This window comes from Scaptodrosophila lebanonensis, unplaced genomic scaffold (genome assembly GCF_003285725.1).
Source record: "Scaptodrosophila lebanonensis strain 11010-0011.00,11010-0021.00 unplaced genomic scaffold, SlebRS2 tig00000024-arrow-pilon, whole genome shotgun sequence".
Classification (NCBI taxonomy): Eukaryota; Metazoa; Arthropoda; class Insecta; order Diptera; family Drosophilidae; genus Scaptodrosophila; species Scaptodrosophila lebanonensis.
Genome location: NW_022060538.1, coordinates 13032335 through 13051006, shown reverse-complemented (window position 1 = coordinate 13051006; position 18672 = coordinate 13032335). Strand labels below are relative to the sequence as shown.

At 37.9% G+C, this 18672-nt stretch overlaps 2 protein-coding genes across 2 annotated transcripts; one reads left to right on the top strand and one right to left on the bottom strand.

Annotated features, from left to right (window-relative positions):
- The first annotated feature begins 1678 nt into the window (after window positions 1-1678).
- Window positions 1679-6386, top strand: LOC115620295. The gene is made up of 3 exons (XM_030513477.1): window positions 1679-3157; window positions 4075-4236; window positions 5037-6386. The coding sequence occupies exons 1-3, from the start codon at window positions 1679-1681 to the stop codon at window positions 6117-6119; spliced, it is 2724 nt and encodes a 907-aa protein (XP_030369337.1). The 3' UTR covers window positions 6120-6386.
- Window positions 6387-14024: 7638 nt separating this feature from the next.
- Window positions 14025-16977, bottom strand: LOC115621495. The gene is made up of 4 exons (XM_030515163.1): window positions 16656-16977; window positions 16529-16597; window positions 14926-15048; window positions 14025-14872 (listed from the first exon to the last, which is right to left on the bottom strand). The coding sequence occupies exons 1-4, from the start codon at window positions 16887-16889 to the stop codon at window positions 14111-14113; spliced, it is 1188 nt and encodes a 395-aa protein (XP_030371023.1). The 5' UTR covers window positions 16890-16977; the 3' UTR covers window positions 14025-14110.
- Between the last annotated feature and the right edge of the window lie 1695 nt (window positions 16978-18672).

Sequence of the window (18672 nt, the reverse complement as noted above, 5' to 3'; positions counted from 1 at the left end):
ATAAAAATAGAGTGAGCAAATCGTGCTTACAGCGTAAATTAAAAACATATTTACAGTGCGTCTGTGATAGGATAAACGCACAGGCTAGTGGAATAAAACGGATACTAAAAATAGCGGGGAACGTATATTATTGGGTTGGGGCTACAGCGAGCCAGAGTTTGCCAAGTGTGCGCATGTGTGTGTGTGTGTGTGTGCTTTAGTCGTTAAGTTTCCTTAATAAATTTAGCTCATACTGTACATTAATTTGCTCTTTTGGGTATTCAACAGATTCTGGTGTCGCCGAGGACGGGGCCGGGGCAGGGGTCGTCACTAGTTCAATGCTTCTGTTGCAGTAACAAAAAAATATGTAGCAATAAAAAGTGATGCACAAAACATTCGACAGCCACTCGCTCGCTCGTTTATTGCACTGCATACACACATACATACAAACACCCTTTACTCCTATATATGTATATATGTATATATGTACATGCATCTCCATAAGTATGCAGGCTGAAGAAATTGTAGCCAACCTAAAACAGACTTGGACCATGTGTGCCAAGATCAGCAACACGACAATCCCTTTTTTTGTAATACATACAAGTATAGTGCTTATATAGTATGTATGTCGTCCCAATTGAAAATGGACTGCATAGTAAACAATTAACGCATGTGTATGATAATACAAGTATAATTATTTCAAAATGAACTACTCCTATAACTTCCCATTTCCTGTGCCAAATACAAGTGTTTGTGACATTTTCACGGATAAGCAACACCCTCTTTTGGGGTAATAATCTGTATGATTATTACCTGTATAGTCGCTAGTAAAAGTATCCACATAGACATCATTTATCCAATGCTAATGCTCAATTGGTTTCATGGCAGCTGCGCACGGACTGCGTTTTCTTTTGGGTTCTATGCTCACATACATGTTTACTAAATACAAGTATATGTACACATAATCGAGTGTAATTTCTATACGCAGGAAAAAAAAGAAAGAAAATTAAAACAGAAATGTTAACACAACAAAAAACTAAAACAAGCACATGACACTAGCGCATCTAAAGGGTGGAGGGACGGGGACGGGGCAGGGCTCTTGTATGCAGATGAGCGTAAAACAGAACCGATAGGGAGGGTAATGACTACGCTGTCTTGCGGCAGAGACAGACAAACATGTGCGTAGCTGGGCTGAGGCTGCTGGGCTGAGGCTGAGGCTGGGGCGAAAGAAATATCCAAGAAGCGGCGACACGGCCACGGCAGCGATCATCAGAAAGTGACGGTAGCGGTGGCGGTGGCGTCGGCGGCACGGCGGCAGAGGCAGTGGCAGCGGCGGCTATAGCCGTTCTTCGTCAGTGCAGGACTAGCGGTCTGGGTCTGTTTAAATAACGTGAAGACGCACTACTGAGGTTTATTGTCAAATAGGTGGCGGATGCGTGAACATCAAGAGAGCAGGAAAGCGGAACGTATCGTGAATAATATTTTGTTTTCTATATCCGTGACGTAAATAGTCAAAGTTCGTGTGTCTGTTGTCCGCCTTGGGGTTTCCCGCGTATTGTGACAACATTTTGGCAACGATCCAACCGGGGCCAGACAACCTGATTGAACAGATAACTGTGTGTGTGTGTGTGTGTGTACGTGTTGTGTGTCTCAATAAATAATTATAAATGGCGAAACACTAGGCGATAATCCTATGAAAATGTTCACCACAATTACGACTCAGCACCATTCACTCGCCAGCGATAACACCGAGAATATGCATATTAAAAATATGGCCAGCAAGGCATACGATCAAAACACTTACTATGATGGGCCCATGACACCACCTCCGAGTGCCAATATAAGCACAGCCGCGGACCAGTTTCGTGCCCCAAAGATGGTGGGCTTGTCGAACTACAACAATTTCGCAGCTGCTGAGATTGAATTTCCGGATTTCTCACACTTGTGCTTTGCCGCCGAGACGCCCAACTCGGTGTTCAGTGATTGCCATAACTACATCTGTCAGGATCAGGAGCAAGATGCAGATGATATCGTATGCGCCTCGCCAGATCAGGCCGGCATGCCCTACCAACAGGGCCAATACACGCAACTAAATCGCGAGGATGTGTTTCGTTTCGAGCCGGAGGATATAGCGCGTTTGACGGTTGACGATGGGAACAATTATGTCGAGTTCGGTAGCTGGCTGCCATCGACCTCAACTAACCCCACGTACCCCTCTTGCAGTGCGCAGTCGACGCAGCCGACAATTGCAGCGGAAGAGGCAGATGCCATCGACACGCTCAATTTAGATAATGATTATTTTAATTATGACGAAATTAACTGCCAATCGAAAAGCCAATCGCCCTGCTCATCACCGCATCTCGATGCATGGATGAACTTCAGTCTCAGTGACATGCAAAATACGTCAACGACTGCGCTCGAATTGTCGCCCAAATTGTGCAACATTTACGACCAGGTGCCATCAAAGCCATTGACGAGCATTAAAGTAGAGGATTCCGCGAGCCTAATGCCGACCAAACTGCCCTCCATGAATGCAATATTCGGCATGCCGAAATGCCAGCCGGTATGCAACAATTACGAGGACTTCCCAAAAGTATACCAAAGCGCCGAACAAGGAAGCGGCATGTGCGACCAGTTCGACAATTATGGCCCAGAAAATTATGAAAATAATATTTCCCAAGCCATCGAAAAGCCAAATCGTGAATACAAAAGCATTTGGAGCATCAATGAGCACGAAGAGTATATCGAGCAGAATGTAAAACAAGAGCCGAAACTGAATGCTGATTATTCTGGGAATGAATTGCACACAAACGATGAGCAGCTCCATTCAGCTGTCGTCAGCGATGAGGAGGACAACTGTGACGCAAATAACATAGACAACGACCAGGACAACGAGCTGTGCCCTGTCCCGCCAAATAAAAGCCATTCTTATGCCTGCGACGCGATTGAGGCTGAGATATTGCCGTTGATTTGTCAGTGGACCTCCTGCAATTTGGAGTTTGACGAGCAGCAATCCTTTGTGGAACATATCGAGAAGTGTCATGTGGATGTGCGCAAGGGTGAGGACTTTTCATGTTTCTGGCGGGACTGTCCCAGGCGCTACAAGCCATTTAACGCACGCTACAAATTGCTGATACACATGCGTGTACATAGCGGCGAGAAGCCCAACAAATGTCCGGTGAGTTGAACATTTATTCGAGAATCCATAGCACCCACCACCTATCACTTACTATACACATATACTTGGTGTTTATTTAGTGCTTATCAAAAAGTCAAAAGAGTTTTTATTCCTACCTTCGGGACTAATTTATTTGATATGTCTTTTTTCCCTCTCATCATTCAATACAGCTGGCCAATATTTATATTTGGTTTAGTGTTGTCCGCGGGCCAGCAAACAATTTTAAATTGTTCAAATACTTTTGACATTAAATCAGACAATATGTGATGGAATAGGCAAAAAAAAAAAAAATTTGACAGACAATACGAGTATGAGTTACTTTTTTAAAAACTATATCGGCTACTCATGAAATTGTTATCCACAAAAGTTTTCGAATAAAATCGTTCCTTAACTGAATAAACAAACAGGCAGACAGACTAAAACGTCAAGTTCAACATTTAAAACGAATCCAGCTTCTGTTTTTTTTTGTTTTTTTTTGCTACATGCCTCTTAATATTTTGTGTTGCAATACCGGTAATAAACTCTATGTTGCAAAGCAACAGCAATCACAGAAATTGTTAGTCCATTGGTGTCTGCCACTTAAAATGGAGTTTTTCGAAATATTATTGAAACGTACGTGCAGTTGCTAGGCTCAGACTAGCATTCGTTTTAATTTTGACTCTTCGGAAATTGATGATTGCCGCACGGGAAAAAAATTCAATCAAAATCAGACCAACATATGAATGCATCTCTCTCTATACATACATATATGTATGTATGTACATATAGTATATCTTTTTGAATTTTTCCATCTGGCTCTTTTTGTGTGAAAAGAACGTTTTTGAGGCATCTGCATCAGCACCTGCAGGCCAACATTCTCAATTGCTTGTGACCGTAATAACCATTTTCGATGACATTTTTAAATTTTTTTATTTTAGTTTCCTGGCTGCAAAAAGGCATTCTCGCGTTTGGAAAATTTGAAAATTCATCAACGGTCACATACAGGCGAACGTCCCTATGGCTGTCAGTATAAAGGCTGTCTTAAAGCCTTTAGCAATAGTTCGGATCGTGCGAAACATCAAAGGACCCACTATGATACGGTGAGTTGTGGCTCTGTATGTGTATACATATATTTATGCACATACATACATACATACATACATATGTATCTATGTATGTATGTATGTATGCTTGCAATTTGGTTTCTTTGCGATACGTGTCAAAAGAAATTGATGAGTACGCCTCACAAGGCTCGCTCGAGCTTAAAATTTAAAAAACGTCCAGCCAACCGATTGAAAGACCTACTTCAACTCGAGTGGACGGAATGGACAGCTGCGCCAGCCGCGGCAGCAACAACAGTTGAGTCACTCTGCTAAAAATGCCCGCCGGATCTGGGAATCTGTTGTCGCGATGGCCGCATTGGCTGGCTATTGTTGCCTTTGTTGTCTGCATGATATGTGCACATTTTGTTCATGATTGATATATGGTGGGGTGGTCACACAGAGTGCGCCAGAGCCGGCCCAATCGAATAAGCTAAACGAGTTACTTTCCTTCACTTGAATTGTGCGGCATGCATGTGTACTATATGTATGTATGTATGTATGGACGAGCGCAATAAATCGCCCGGTAGCTCAAATCCATACACAACTAGTACACATACTATGCATACGCGGTTAGGTAGCAGCTGCTGGCTATACGGCTATGCCTATGTCTATGGCTACCATCTAGCCGAAATGTGCAAACAAACCCAGCATGACATTCCAAAACGATTTGATTACGAAGCATATGCGGTGGCTCTGTCAGGGAATAGGCGGAAGTAGGCGTTGCTTTGATGCTGCCTGTGATTTAAAATAGCAGATAAATAATTAAAGTTCAATACTGATTTTTCTGCCTTTCACAGAAACCCTACGCTTGCCAGCTGCCCGGCTGCACGAAGCGCTACACGGATCCTTCGAGCTTGCGCAAACATGTTAAAAATCACGCGCTGCGTAACAACAACGGACAGCTTGTTCGGCGGAAATTTGTTGCCGCATCTGTTGGGCCCAACAACCGAAAAACAACGCCGACAAAGACACGTCGCCACTCAGAGTCGGTGACAAGCGCTGCCGTGGATGACCTGCACCCGCAACAGCATCAGTACCAGCAACAGCAACAGCAACAGCATCAGCAACAGAACGAACAACAGCAACAACAACGACATCAGGAGCAGCAGCAACGCAGCAATAGCTGGAGCGAGGCAATGTTGCATAAGGATTTCCATTATGAGGATGTGCCAGAGTTAACGACAGCCACAACCACTGCGGACTGTAGCAGCTCTATCAGCAGCAATAATATTGCGGCTAATATCAATTCTATGAACTTTAATGAGTTGTCAAATTGCATTGTCATCATTGAGCATAATCAGAGTGCGGAGGCAGCAGGAAACCGAAACCTGCAGGACAGCAAACATAACATAACAACCGCAGAAACTGCGACAACATATGCTAACGGCAATATGGCGCTTGTTCCAGCAACAAATGGCCTCGCCATATCCAACAAAATAAGCAGCACCAGCAACAGCAACAGCGGCAGCAGCAGCAGCAGTACCGGCAACAGCAATCACACTGGCTACGATGGCAATGAAAATATTAATCAATTAAATGAGCTCGAACAGTTGCTGACAACAACCGGGCAGCCGAACGGAATGGCTGAGAACAACATTACACACACAACGCCAACCATGGGTCCCAGCAGTGGAACTAGTCAGAGTACAAATACGATTAGTGTTATTATGTCCCCGGAAAATGCTGACAATAATCGAATAAGCGAGTTTGTATCATTTGAGTATGTTAAAAAGTATTTGACCGATGCATTCGAGGGTGTTCCAACCGAGCAACATCGAAATGCGAGACCAAATGGGGCCGGAGGGGAAGTGGCGAACCAGTACGTTCAGTTACAACTGGACGATAATTTCGATATGTATGACCTGCAGCAATTTATTTAGTAAGTGTTAGAGAGTAGAAACCTTATTAAGGTCGCAGCCCACCAGATATTCAGTAATGATTATTTCCAAAGATCTCAATTCTATTGAGTAGCGCCATTTACATTAGCATAAGCTTAGCATTATCGAGACACTAAAAGAGTTACTAGATATTAAGTTAATTACATCTTCCCTTCATCATACAAGTATGCGTACAAATAAGTCGACAATATTAAAACAATCAATCACGTTCCTAATTTCCTTATATCCAGTGATTATTAAAGTCTTCCCAAAGAGAAACCATTAGAATTTAATTTTGAATACATTTTTTCTTACTTTTATGTACATACTATACATATAATACTTCTCGTTTGTTAAAGTTATATAAAACGCTCTTTATATTGATATGATATCTATTGGTCATATTTTGTTTTCCTATGACCGATAGAAATTAATTGTATTTTCGCAAAATATAAATTCTAATACATTGAGTTTGTCTTTTATTCGTTTTTTTTTTTTATTTCTTTACCATTTAGCTTCCAACTGTTGGGTTGAAAATTATTAATTAATTGCCTTAAATTTATTAGATATGTTCATTTAGTTCAGTGTATTTTTTTTGCAAAAATTATCTTAAAACTTGGAAAAGCATTACAATACAAATGTTCCCAAATAATTTCGAATATTAGCGGAATTGCACTCGTTTAATTTTTTTGTTTGTTTCGAAAATGCAAATAGGCCAGAATACATGTATGGTGTGCGGTATAGCCAGAAATAATTAGGATCCGTACGTCTACCAATTTATTAAGTACTTGCGGGATATTTGTTTGCAAAAAGTATCTTAAAACTTCGAAAAGCATTAAAATACAAATATTCCAATATAATTTTGAATATTAGCGGAATGCCATTCGTTTAATTTGTTCTTTTAAAGTTCCGAAAATGCAAATAGGCCAGACTACACTTGTGGTGTCCGGTATAGCCAGAAATAATCAGGATCCGTACGTCTACCAATTTATTAAGTACTTGCGGGATATTTAATAAAATTGCACGGACAGTGAACATTAAAATTACGACTTTTTGCCAACTTGTCATTTGCTGGTGGCAGCTTCCCTGGGGCTGGGCAACATTGCGAACAACTCATGCACACATAAACCACAAACAAACATTATCGTCGCCGAAATAAACAACAATAAGTATGTAAAGCAATTAAAAGCAGTGCCACGAGTACACAGCTTACAACGAAAACTGAAAATTTAGCGTGCAACATGAATGAGCAGCAAGAGCGCCATTTTGTTTTTGTTTGTTTTTATTTTTCCGCTGTTGTTGTTTTGCTGCTTCCCTTACTGACAGGCTTCATGGTGTGGCTTCCAATAGTTACGATTTTAGTGCCAAAAATACAGCATTCGCATTAAAAAATGTAAAGTAATTAAGTATGTTTGCCCTTTCCCATACACTTGAATACTATACGTGTCTGCTATAAATTTTAAGTATGTATTCAAAGATTTGAGTTGCTTTTAGTTGCAATTAAGATTTTGAAAAGGTCCCTTCCATTTTAGCCCAATTTACTTTCAACTTGGGTTTGTGTACTCTACATAAGAAATGAGATTAATTAATTTAATTATAATTAATTATTAATTTAATAATATTTCTGCTTTCGATAACTTCTCGAAGAGCTATTTCGTGGGTGCATAAGTTAATTAGATATTCTTAGTATTTGGGAATACTCTTGAGTGCATCCCCAAAGAAAAAATGTCTTAAACAAAATCAGAACGAGAATTATTACAATGTTTTAAACTGTTCAGATTGGTTTCAAAAGAGTTTGCATTATATTTCATTTCATGTGCAAATGCAATGTTCTGAAAAGGTAATATCAGGATTTGAAAGCATCAACCGTTAAAAATCAGTAACAAATATCGATCGATGAAAGAATATTTTGGTTATTAATCAACTTGTGCGGATAAAGGCGAGAATACATCTTTCGCAGACACAATTGTTTAATTATAATAACGAATCATTGATTTGGGGTTATTTAATTCAATTTCCATTAATTTCACAAAAAAAAATTTTAATGGATTTTTGATAAATTCACAAAGTTCTTTGAGTACATGTATACATAAACTTTTCTCATTGGATTTTAAAACAGGACTTCATATTTTGATCTTCATTTTTTTTTGCTAATAAGTAGCTTAAAAATAGTGTTATTTTTTGTGCGATAGCTCGGCTTGCATGAATTTTTTATTGGAACATGTTTTAAGTCGATTGTTTTGTACGCAAAGCGACGTTGATTATATTATGGCTAAATAAATTCAGACTAGAAAATTTGTTTTTAGTGATTTGGCCACAAGAGAAGGTAACTCGGGAAAATGTTTGCACTTCAGGCATTTGTTTTCAACCAAATGCAGACTTGGTTTGTGTGGACTTTTATTTAGCTTTACTGCAAAATAAGTTATTTCAAATTACTGAAAAGCGTCTATGCATTTTGAAAACAATCGGTTGAAATATAATTTTGTAAAATGTAAAACTAGAGTTCAAATTCCAATTTATAAGAGTTGAAAATTTTTGAATGAAATTATTTTTGAACAATTTTATACACAATCATTTAAAATCTTTGTAAAATGTTGTAGTACATTTTATGGTTATTTTATGGCATATCAAGATTAGATATTGGATATCTGTTAAGCGTACCTATCTACCTTTTACATGGTAGTAGTGTTTTAAAAATTTCTTTTTCTGGCCCTTAAAAAAATTGTTTTCACAATTAGATCAGAATTAGTTAAGTAAATAATTGCTAAATAAATCTTTTTTATTTGAAAATATCAGAACCACTTTAGTGTTAATTTTGTATAATACCTGAAAATCTTTTAAAATTGCATACGCACCGATATGCGTATAGCTTCCATTAAAGACTGTCATGGAAAGGGGGTTGGCTCGAGTTGCTCCGATCTTTGCGTTATACCTCTTTTTTTTTTGTTATGTGGAGACTTAGAATCACACACGCAGTTGGTGTCCTTCAAATCGATAATACTCTCTTTTGTTGCTTAGCCGTTTTACAACTGCGGCTAGACAAGTTAAGTAATGTGTAGGAAAATTCAATTTGCAGAAGTTATTGAAGCTTTAGGGGCAGCGACATGAATAATTTGCGGACCTTCCGTTCATGGGTTTCAAGCTGGCAGACCGAATTAATTGATAAGTATCTTTTTAGCTATGCCTTTTCCATTCTGGTTCTCTCTGATTCCCCTTTAGTGGTTTTGTGTGCAAGTATGCAAATGGAAAGATCGCCCCACGGTGATTCGCGTTAAATTCCATGCATTTACAATTTTGAAATCAATGAAATTTTAATTGGTATTTATGCGCACCACTTCCGTTGTACGCCGCAATTGCGAACTCTTTTTTTTCCGTAGCGGTCGAGTTTTGGCCTACGGCTTACATATTTTACTGCTTAACGGTTTGCGGTCACGCGTAATTGCGGATTTTGTGCTCATAAATATTAATAATTGTATTTGTGAGTGTAATTAGAATTTGGTAGCCATCTTATTTTTGGAGCTAGGTAAAGCAATTTCGCGTGTGATTTCCATCGGATCGTCAAACGGTTATTGTACAATGTTGGTTTTAATGCCTTTATGGAAGTGAAGAAGTCATATATCAGCTAAATTGCACAACAGAAGCTGTGCCAAGTCTCACATTGATTTCATTTAGAAAATTTGATGCTAGATTCTAACACGCCCAATAAATGTACAGTGGTGGTGAAAAAAAACAGTAACACTGCAGTAATTGAAATGCTTAATGTCGGAGAAAAAGACGGCTTTAAAAATATATATGTATTTCTTTTTCAAGACGTGCATTTCTATTCACAAACGTGTAAGTTTAAAAGTGATGTGAAAGATCGAGAGATGTACGAATATCGGTTATTACTATAATGGAGATTAATGGGAATTTAACATTTTTTTGAGCTGGAATGAGCTTCTGCCCAATGCACAACTAATGTGTCTGCGTCTTACGCCAGAATGTCGATATAGGGTCATAAAATTCATTCTAGTCCTGAAAAAAAAATCATTAAAACTATTCCTAGGTACGATTTATAGTGATATTCTAGTACCGCTTTTAAATGAGCTGTGTCTTTTCAATAACTACAGATTAAAACATCAGACAGATAATTATAGTATAATAATAATCTGATCTGAATAATAATAATAGTATTACATAAAATACACGTTTTGGCATTTGAAATTTAGAAGATACCTTTATTTAATGCTTTCTTTAAAAAAACATTCATATTTAAGTATACAAAATATATGTATTTTTCATTCCCACTAGCTTAGCTCTGATTTGTAGAGAAATGTGGTCAGACGCGTTATTAGACCTAAGGGGACGTAGCTATAAATTATAAATAAATTAATATAATAATACAATAAATAAATAAAAAAAAATAAATAAATAATATAGAATTAAATAAGCACAATATATATTGTAGTTATGTGAGAAATAAATGTGAATGTGGTATAGTTACAAATGATTGTTCAAAGACTTGGGGGACTCTGGTTCTCAGATAACTATTGAAAAGCACCCAAATTTCGGAAGGGAATAATTCTGACAACAAATGTCCACATTGTGAATATTTTAAATATTTAATTATTTCTTTTTAGCCATTTCTTACATAACTACAATATAATGAACCCACACAAAATTTAGTTTTGATGCTCAAAAAGCCATTAATTTTGTGGTCATTCTCATCTTGCAGTCTCTAAGGTACTGTGTAATTGTGTACTGAGTTCGAGAGTGAAAGTGAATGTGAAAGTAAGATTTCAAGAGCTGAATATTTTGTGTGTGTGAGAAGTTTTGACAGTCACTGCCATATCTTGATTTTATTTAAATTGAAATTAAAAACTATGAAAGTGAAGCTAAGATTCAACGCCTTCTTTTCTTTGGGGTGGCCAGTGAGGCAAACTGTTTTCATTAAGTTATGCAGACATCCTTTGGTCCTTCTGTTATGTATTGAAATACGATTTCAGTAACTTTTTTCTTATTTTCTGTGTTCTACTTACTATAAGCAATAAAACAGCAAACCTAAATTTGTAAAGTTGTACGAGTACATCTTTAAACTTACAAAAATATGAGACACATTTAATTATTTTAGTGAGGTATTCTCAACCACTTGGCATTTCTTCCTAAAGGTGAAGCTCTGAAGCGATTGGTGCGTTTTTCTCCTTAGAAACGTATCTAACAATTGTTTGTTTCCAATAAAGCTATAGAGGTTCGGTTGCAGTACATCCTTAGTTCCTAAGTCAGATCCTAATCTCTTTCGTAAAATTTTGAGATTTGTAGGAGATGTTTTGGAGTCAGTTTTTACATATGTTTTGTGAAGCTCTTCATTCATTCATTCCATTATAATATTAATGGAATCTGTTCAGATAAATATGTATAGTACATATGTCTAGGTTCACTTTCCTCAATTTATTTTGTATTGTTGCATGTCGAATGTTGGGGATTGGTTTTTAAAATACGGACAACGTGTTGGCAGTAATGGGAGCAAACGTGTTCCTTTTTTTGTTGCACAGTGTAATTTATAACATTCCTGAAAGCCCAAAGCTCTTAAACCGACGGTGAATGGTCGTTAGAAAGTTTCTAAGGTTGCCCCGTTTTGGTGGCAGATGCACGCCCCCAATTTTCCCAACCACTGACCGAAGTTGCTTGCTCTGGCACTGATAAGTTGCACACGGCGCTCGGTCCTTTTATGCATTGCGTACGACAGCGATGTGTGTGTGTGTGTGAGTGTTTGTGGGTGTAGTTGTAGGTGTGGGTGTGTGCGCGTGTCCTCTAACACTGCGACAGGTACATACTTACATGCATTGGGTACCAAAAACTTTACCATAAAGTAAATTTATTGCTTTAACTATTACAATTTTTAGTTTGGGCGTAAATGGCGTTTCTAAACTTACAGCCAAGTGCTGTTTTTTGAAGCAAATAAATAAACATAAGCTGCGCAGACGCAATTTTCTGCAGAAATGCAAATTAAAAAACTACTTAACTAAATGAAAAATGCAATTAAGTGTTTTCAGCTTTAATGTACATTGTACAACATATTAACATAACAATAGGTAGCTCAATAGCTCATAATTTAGTTTCCTGCTGTTATAAGCTCGCACAAAAATATGAAATGCGCTAATGAGATTTTTAATTAAAATATACAGCTCTCCTTTCCGCTAAAATGCGCCGAATTAAAGGTTCTTTTACAAAATTGCACTCGAACATGTCACGAGTTGAAATATTTGTCATTTGATGCGCTCTCGATAACCTGTAGTAGTTTGATTCGATTTCAATACGCAATTCGGACCAAACATTTCAATACAGGAAAATAATTGCAAGAAAACCTTCGCTTCTAGTAGTTGTTGTTTAAAGGGTACTTGGAGGAAGTACTCGTATAACAATTGCTGCAATCCTCCAGCGCACTTCACCATCGGTGCATAAAAAAGTATGAAAAAGCTTGTAATTAAAGTTCACTGAAGAAAAGTCATTACGGGGATAACTGGAGGGGCCGGGTGGGAGGGACGGTAACAATAAATAGTCGCTGCTTCTGCAGCAAATCAATCTCGGCAACGGCCGGTAACAAAGCAGAAAATAAAATTCAATTAACGCGCTTAAATTAAACTGCCACTTCCGCTTTGATGACATTTTAATCGCAGGCGGGCGTAGAGCAAAAATCTGCGGCCAGTCAATGATGGCCAAGGCAATAGCTTTGTGGCTTAGTGGGACTGCCGCTGACACCTCAAAGTCGTGCTGCACTCGTTTACAGTAAGTATTTACACATTGAACATCATCGTACACTACTTCTACATTAATAGTGATAACATTATACTATAAATGGCACTACTAGCAACTACATACATATATAAAATAATGGATGTTTATTTCAAATATACCATACAAGCAGATTTTTTATATCTCCCAGTCAAAGCTCCAGCTGTTGCTGGCCAGTCTGCTTTTGTTAACCATTAGCTGGTAGTTGGCCAGTTTAAAATTTTCCTAATCTAAACTAGACAAGTAAATCATGTCGCCATTATTGAGCTTAACGTTCTAGAATCTACTTGTAGATTGACAATTCGAAAAGCCTCACCAATCAGTCAATGTAGATTACTATTGGTATTTGGGTGGCTTCAAATCACTAATAGGGACGTAAAGGACACATACATAGAGAGTAAAACAGCATGGCAGAGTATTTGTTGACTTTGCTTGTTGGTTGCAAATGGTCGTTATTGCTGCAACTTCTATCTTTGTAGGCTGGATTTTCTACTGGTAAGCAAAGCTTATTACTTTTTGCCTTCGCCATCTTGCTAGTCCTTTTCTGCTTGTCATAAACCAACATCATATCTTTAACTCCGCCAGCCTGCCCGGCTCAGATGCTTAGCTTTGTTGGTGCAGTGGCAAGTAGGATGTGCCTGTTGCAGTTGCTGTCGCTTGATGCAACACAAAGCTGGTATATTAAGAATGAAGAGTCGTTAATACGCCGTTTGATGACAGCAAAGAATTATTAGCATATCATAGAAGTTTGAAAATTCTTCCGGTTGGGTGAGTCGAAGGCTCCATTTTCGCACTTATTGCTTGTTTCTTGTACATTTTTACGCTACTATGCTGAGCGGCAATATCCTTTAATGTGCAATGAGAGGGTTGAGAGACGAATGAGACTGCCTTTGATGTTGGTGCTTCAGAGGGGACTCAATAGAGAAATGTAGTAATTGCGAACGCTTCAGACCAGCACAGTAAGCGATTTAAAGACGCTCATCAATCGTTGGTGCAGTTGCATTGATGTGCTTTGTTGACTCCTTGATGTATGGACTAGTTGCAGCTATTGACTTATTTTTTCTTTTTAAATCCCCAATCTTTGAATAAAGAGACGCACGATAAGTGGCTTTGAAAACAAAAGCAATTCGCGTTCAATTAAATATTATAAAAACTTTTGATTTACTGGCACAGAAAGAATGGTTGAATTAAAGGCTGATTTAAGGACATCGATGTGATAGTAATTAAATGATGCTACGCACTTCAATTGAAGATTGTCTGGGGGTTCTTGAAACTTTGACGAGAGCATTGCCAGTTGGGGTTGCGTTCATGTCATGCGGCAGGACGCCTGCCGTTCCTGCTTCGCAGATAGGTCGATATACACTTAAACTATCGCACTTATCCCTCTCATTGTTCAGGTCCAGAGTGAGTGAATTAGTTTCAACGTTCATGCCAGATTGCTTAAAATTACAAGTATTTGATAAAAATGTAGACTTTTCTCGGAAGCCACTTGGCTCAGTGCGAGCATTTGGAGTTGCCGTCGGCACTTTATTTTCCACCACCACCTGTTCGGAAGCATCCGAAGATAGGGAATCGTTGACTAGGGACACTGGCGACAGGCAGTGATTCGTTGCTTTTATCTGGCAGATGCTGGCCTCCTTAGGACTCCGAGATTTAGGTTTTCGTATATCTTTTGACGAAATGTTGCCACCAAAGATTTTGTGTCGCAGCTTATTTTCCGTGCGACAAAGCTCGAATGTATCGGCCATAGCTACAAAAATCTGCTCAGCGATTAAAGCCCGTTTGGGAGTATAGAATTCCCGACACATAGGGCACCTTTCCGCACGTATGCGACAATTAAGACAGAGTAGGTGTCCATTTTGACACTGCATTGCCGGGGGAGTAATTGTGTTTATGCAAACGGGGCACTCGATAATGCTGAGTACGCCCTGCACTATAATGGTCAGGCGTTTCAGGCTGGTTGTTACCGGAGCGCAGCAAATAGTCTGAAATGAAGCTGTTAGACTTAAGAACTTAAGAACTGAACGATCTTACTCACATTTTTATCACAGTCCACATTGCATCCGCTGTTCCATAGCAGAAGTGTCACATAATCTTGCTGATCTTTAACTATTTTAGATATCTCCAAAATGCGCATTCCTAGAACATCGTATCCATTTACCTGAAATAATATTTATTGTTACATCTTTATTGAATGAGAGCTTTATTGTTGCTAATAAAACACAAATGATGAGTTGATAGAATAAAATAGATAATAAATAATAGATAAATATATAAAATAGATAATGCATCGTTGGCTTTGGATTCTCAAATACAATATAAAACCCAATAGTTTCTATTGTGAATTTAATTATTGTGAATTTAATTATTCAAAAAATGTCACATTCACAAATTACTGTGTCGTATTCAAAGATGGCCATAAATTAGTTGGAAAATAAAACATAGGTAGCGCTGCAACGCGTTTACATATTAGCACCCCTGCCTTAGCATAGAAGAGAGCACAAAAATGATATGTCAGTCATAGTGGGAGAGACAGACCACACACATTTATCATGGACTTAGGAGTGCCTATTTAGACATACCTGTGCGGTGAGAGCAAGAGATTGCAGTCTTTAATGGCGTACCAGGTAGTCTCTTTCTACAATGAAATAGCTATTTCCGTAGATATGTGTACTCGTATGTGTAATTATGTATAACTATCGGTGCATTGATGAATTTTTTGTATTTTACACATCGGTTGAAATTTAGTTATAGTATAAAGCACAGTGCAAAAAATTTACATAAAGTTTAACTAATTACCTTTTAGTACACTTAAAAAATTGCAAATGAAGTAAAAAATATTGTGTCGTAAGCTAGACTGTTACTCATAAATCTTCGAAGAAAGAAAAGCTGTCTGAAATGGTGATCAAATATCACTCTTACACTCAGCAACAGAATATTGTCTCTATTTTAGAAAAGCGCCTCAAACAAAAACTGTCCCTTATTTAACCATTGTCTGTTGCCATTTTCTATTACCACCAATTCGTAAGGTCTTTCTGTTTGAATATATATATCTATACATATATATCGATTCGTTGCAGGCTAAAAAAATGTCATACAAATATTTTGTACATTAGAAAAATGTACATAGTAGATGACAGCAAATTACTTCTGATATTGGGAAAATTTATTTTAAATTCTAAGGCATAAGTTTAAAGTATTAAAATGTGTGCTATTTAATAATATCAGTACATAGTACCTTTTCATAGTGCATCTAATTCTGTTTTTACACGGTAGATTGGTTCCAGAAATTGTCGTGTAAAAGGGACATTGATCATTTGTTATTTTGAATCGTGCTAAATGGAATAAAGTCGTGCAACAATAAATACAATTTTTAATTTTGAAACCGTGTTAAATCAAAACCGTATAAAAACAGAATTAGGTGTAGTATGTTTTCCAAGATGTTAGAAGTCGATTTCTAGAGTTTTATGTCAGATTCAGTCTCTCTGATTGCATTGGACCTATTAATGTTTTGGACCACATTGTAGCTGCTCGGGTGAAAGCCATTATCGCTGCATGGCCTATCGCGAGGCAAAAATTCGTTTGAGTGCTCACCGATTCGTTAACCTATTTTCTGTATACCTGAGTACAAAAATACTGACCTCTAAAACGCAATCGCCAGCTTTCAGTCCGCACTGTGCAGCCGGTGTGCCTAATGTAACCTCAGAGACCTGTGTTGAAATCGTTTTGGATATACACGTACTAGTACGAGTGTAGTATAGGCTTTACCCATGGATACGGATCCCACTTGCTGCGCGTAAGATTAAAACCGTAGCTCTCAATGCAGGGAGCTGCGCGTGGTATCTTCAAGAGACGCACATATGATGTTTTTGGGTCACTGTTATTGGAATCAGCGCTTTCAGTGACCTCTGCAGCGGAGTTGTTGCTGTGAGTGAAGGTAAATTTGGAGAGCCTGGGTATACCACGCGTCTTTCTGAAGTTTGGCGTTGAAGAATGTGACATGCTCGTATTATTGTATTCTACTGCACAACTAAAACTGATTTAAAAGAACACCCGCGCGTTAAAAATACTTGGAGATGTGTGTGTTGAACGTGCGCCCACAGCCTGTAAACTGTTTTTCAAGTTTCACTCACTTCGACATTAGCGTCTGTTTTCAAAGTTTCCGAGCGCTTGAACTCACAATTTAACGCTATTCCGGCTTCGTTGACTATTTGGTGTTGTCTGTTGTCTGTGACGCTCAGAGCATCATCGCCACCCTATTGTAACTCTTGTGGCATTAAACTACACACTCAGTCAAGATGTGAGAGCTTCGGAGCGGCTATGGCAATAGCCACGCGATTAAATGAGCATCGTCTGCATATGTCTCCTCATACACTCGCACATTTAAATATACATACAAATATGCATATACAAATATACTACATATGTGTACACACGTTATACGCTTATACTTTTGTAAATATTTACATTTTTTCGTGCTGTACAAATTTCTACATATACATACGTACTTGAAGTATGGCTAGGTACAGGCAAACAAATGATGAAAGTGCAAAAAATTATATAAATGGGTATCGTCGCACACAGCAGACAAGCAAAGTCATTAAAGGAACTATTCTTGAGATAAATCTGGTACTCTCTTGAAGTAGCTTAATGTATAGAACTGCTCCAACGGAATCGTCTCGGACTAGTAGTCCGATTGGGAATAATCATCTAATTTGGTGTGTCTTTGTTTCTTTAAGCAATTCTTTTACGGAAGAATGGTTTACCGCATGTTTTGGGAACATACATATATACTTGTATAGCAGTATGATTAGCATGAAGAGACGAATCCAAATTGCAATGTCTGTGCGTCTGTTTAAATTTTGCGCCGAGGCCTCCATTAGACGGACTGAAACCGTATCTTAAGACAGACAATATAGTAGATACAATATGATTTTTGAATGTTTTGTTTTTGTAGTATCAAAAACATGTATAATTTATAGAATAGCGGAATCCAACTGCATTGCGGATGCAAACTAAAAAAAATAAATAAATAAAAGTAAAAATACGTACACATTTGGGTAGATTGCTCGTTGTTTTTGGCTTTCGAGTCAAGTATTTATTTTATTTTATTATATCAACAAATATAAACTTTATTATTTTTTCTGCACGCTTAAGCTAATGAGCATGCTATTTTTTTTTTACTAAACTGAACTGAAAGCTACACAAAGGAATTTTTGAAGTTAAACTGCAGAAATTAATTTTCCAACAAAATATTGTAAATTACCTGAAAACCTATACGTTAATATGAAGTAAACCTTGAATTTGAAATGTCCGTGTTACATTTGGAATGCGCTTTCGAAATACGCCAGTGGTAAGCGGCCATCAAGCGATCTGGTGTTTGCTTTTCAATTGGATTGTAGTATTCAGTGGTTATTGTTATATTGTTGTTCTTGACTCGCTAACAAGTTGTTACCACAGTAGACGGTGGTGCGTCATTGTGGCCGACTACTCGCCAAGTCTAAGACATAAAATTGTGTTTTCAATGCCTGTGTATTGAATCAAGTTCAAATACCACTTTAGAGCACCACAATGTTCGCTTATTGCCAGCTGTTACGCAAAAGTTAAGAAAGAGGTAAATAACCCTTTGAGGTCCAGCTGCCGCCATGCAATTACCCAGCCAGTTATAAAGTTTATGCTTTTTCTCCATCTACTTGTATTGAGGTGTTTCATTTGTGATTGTTTGTGTAATTAATGCACAAAGGCTCAATTACTTATTAATTTAAATCGTTTATACGTTACAGAT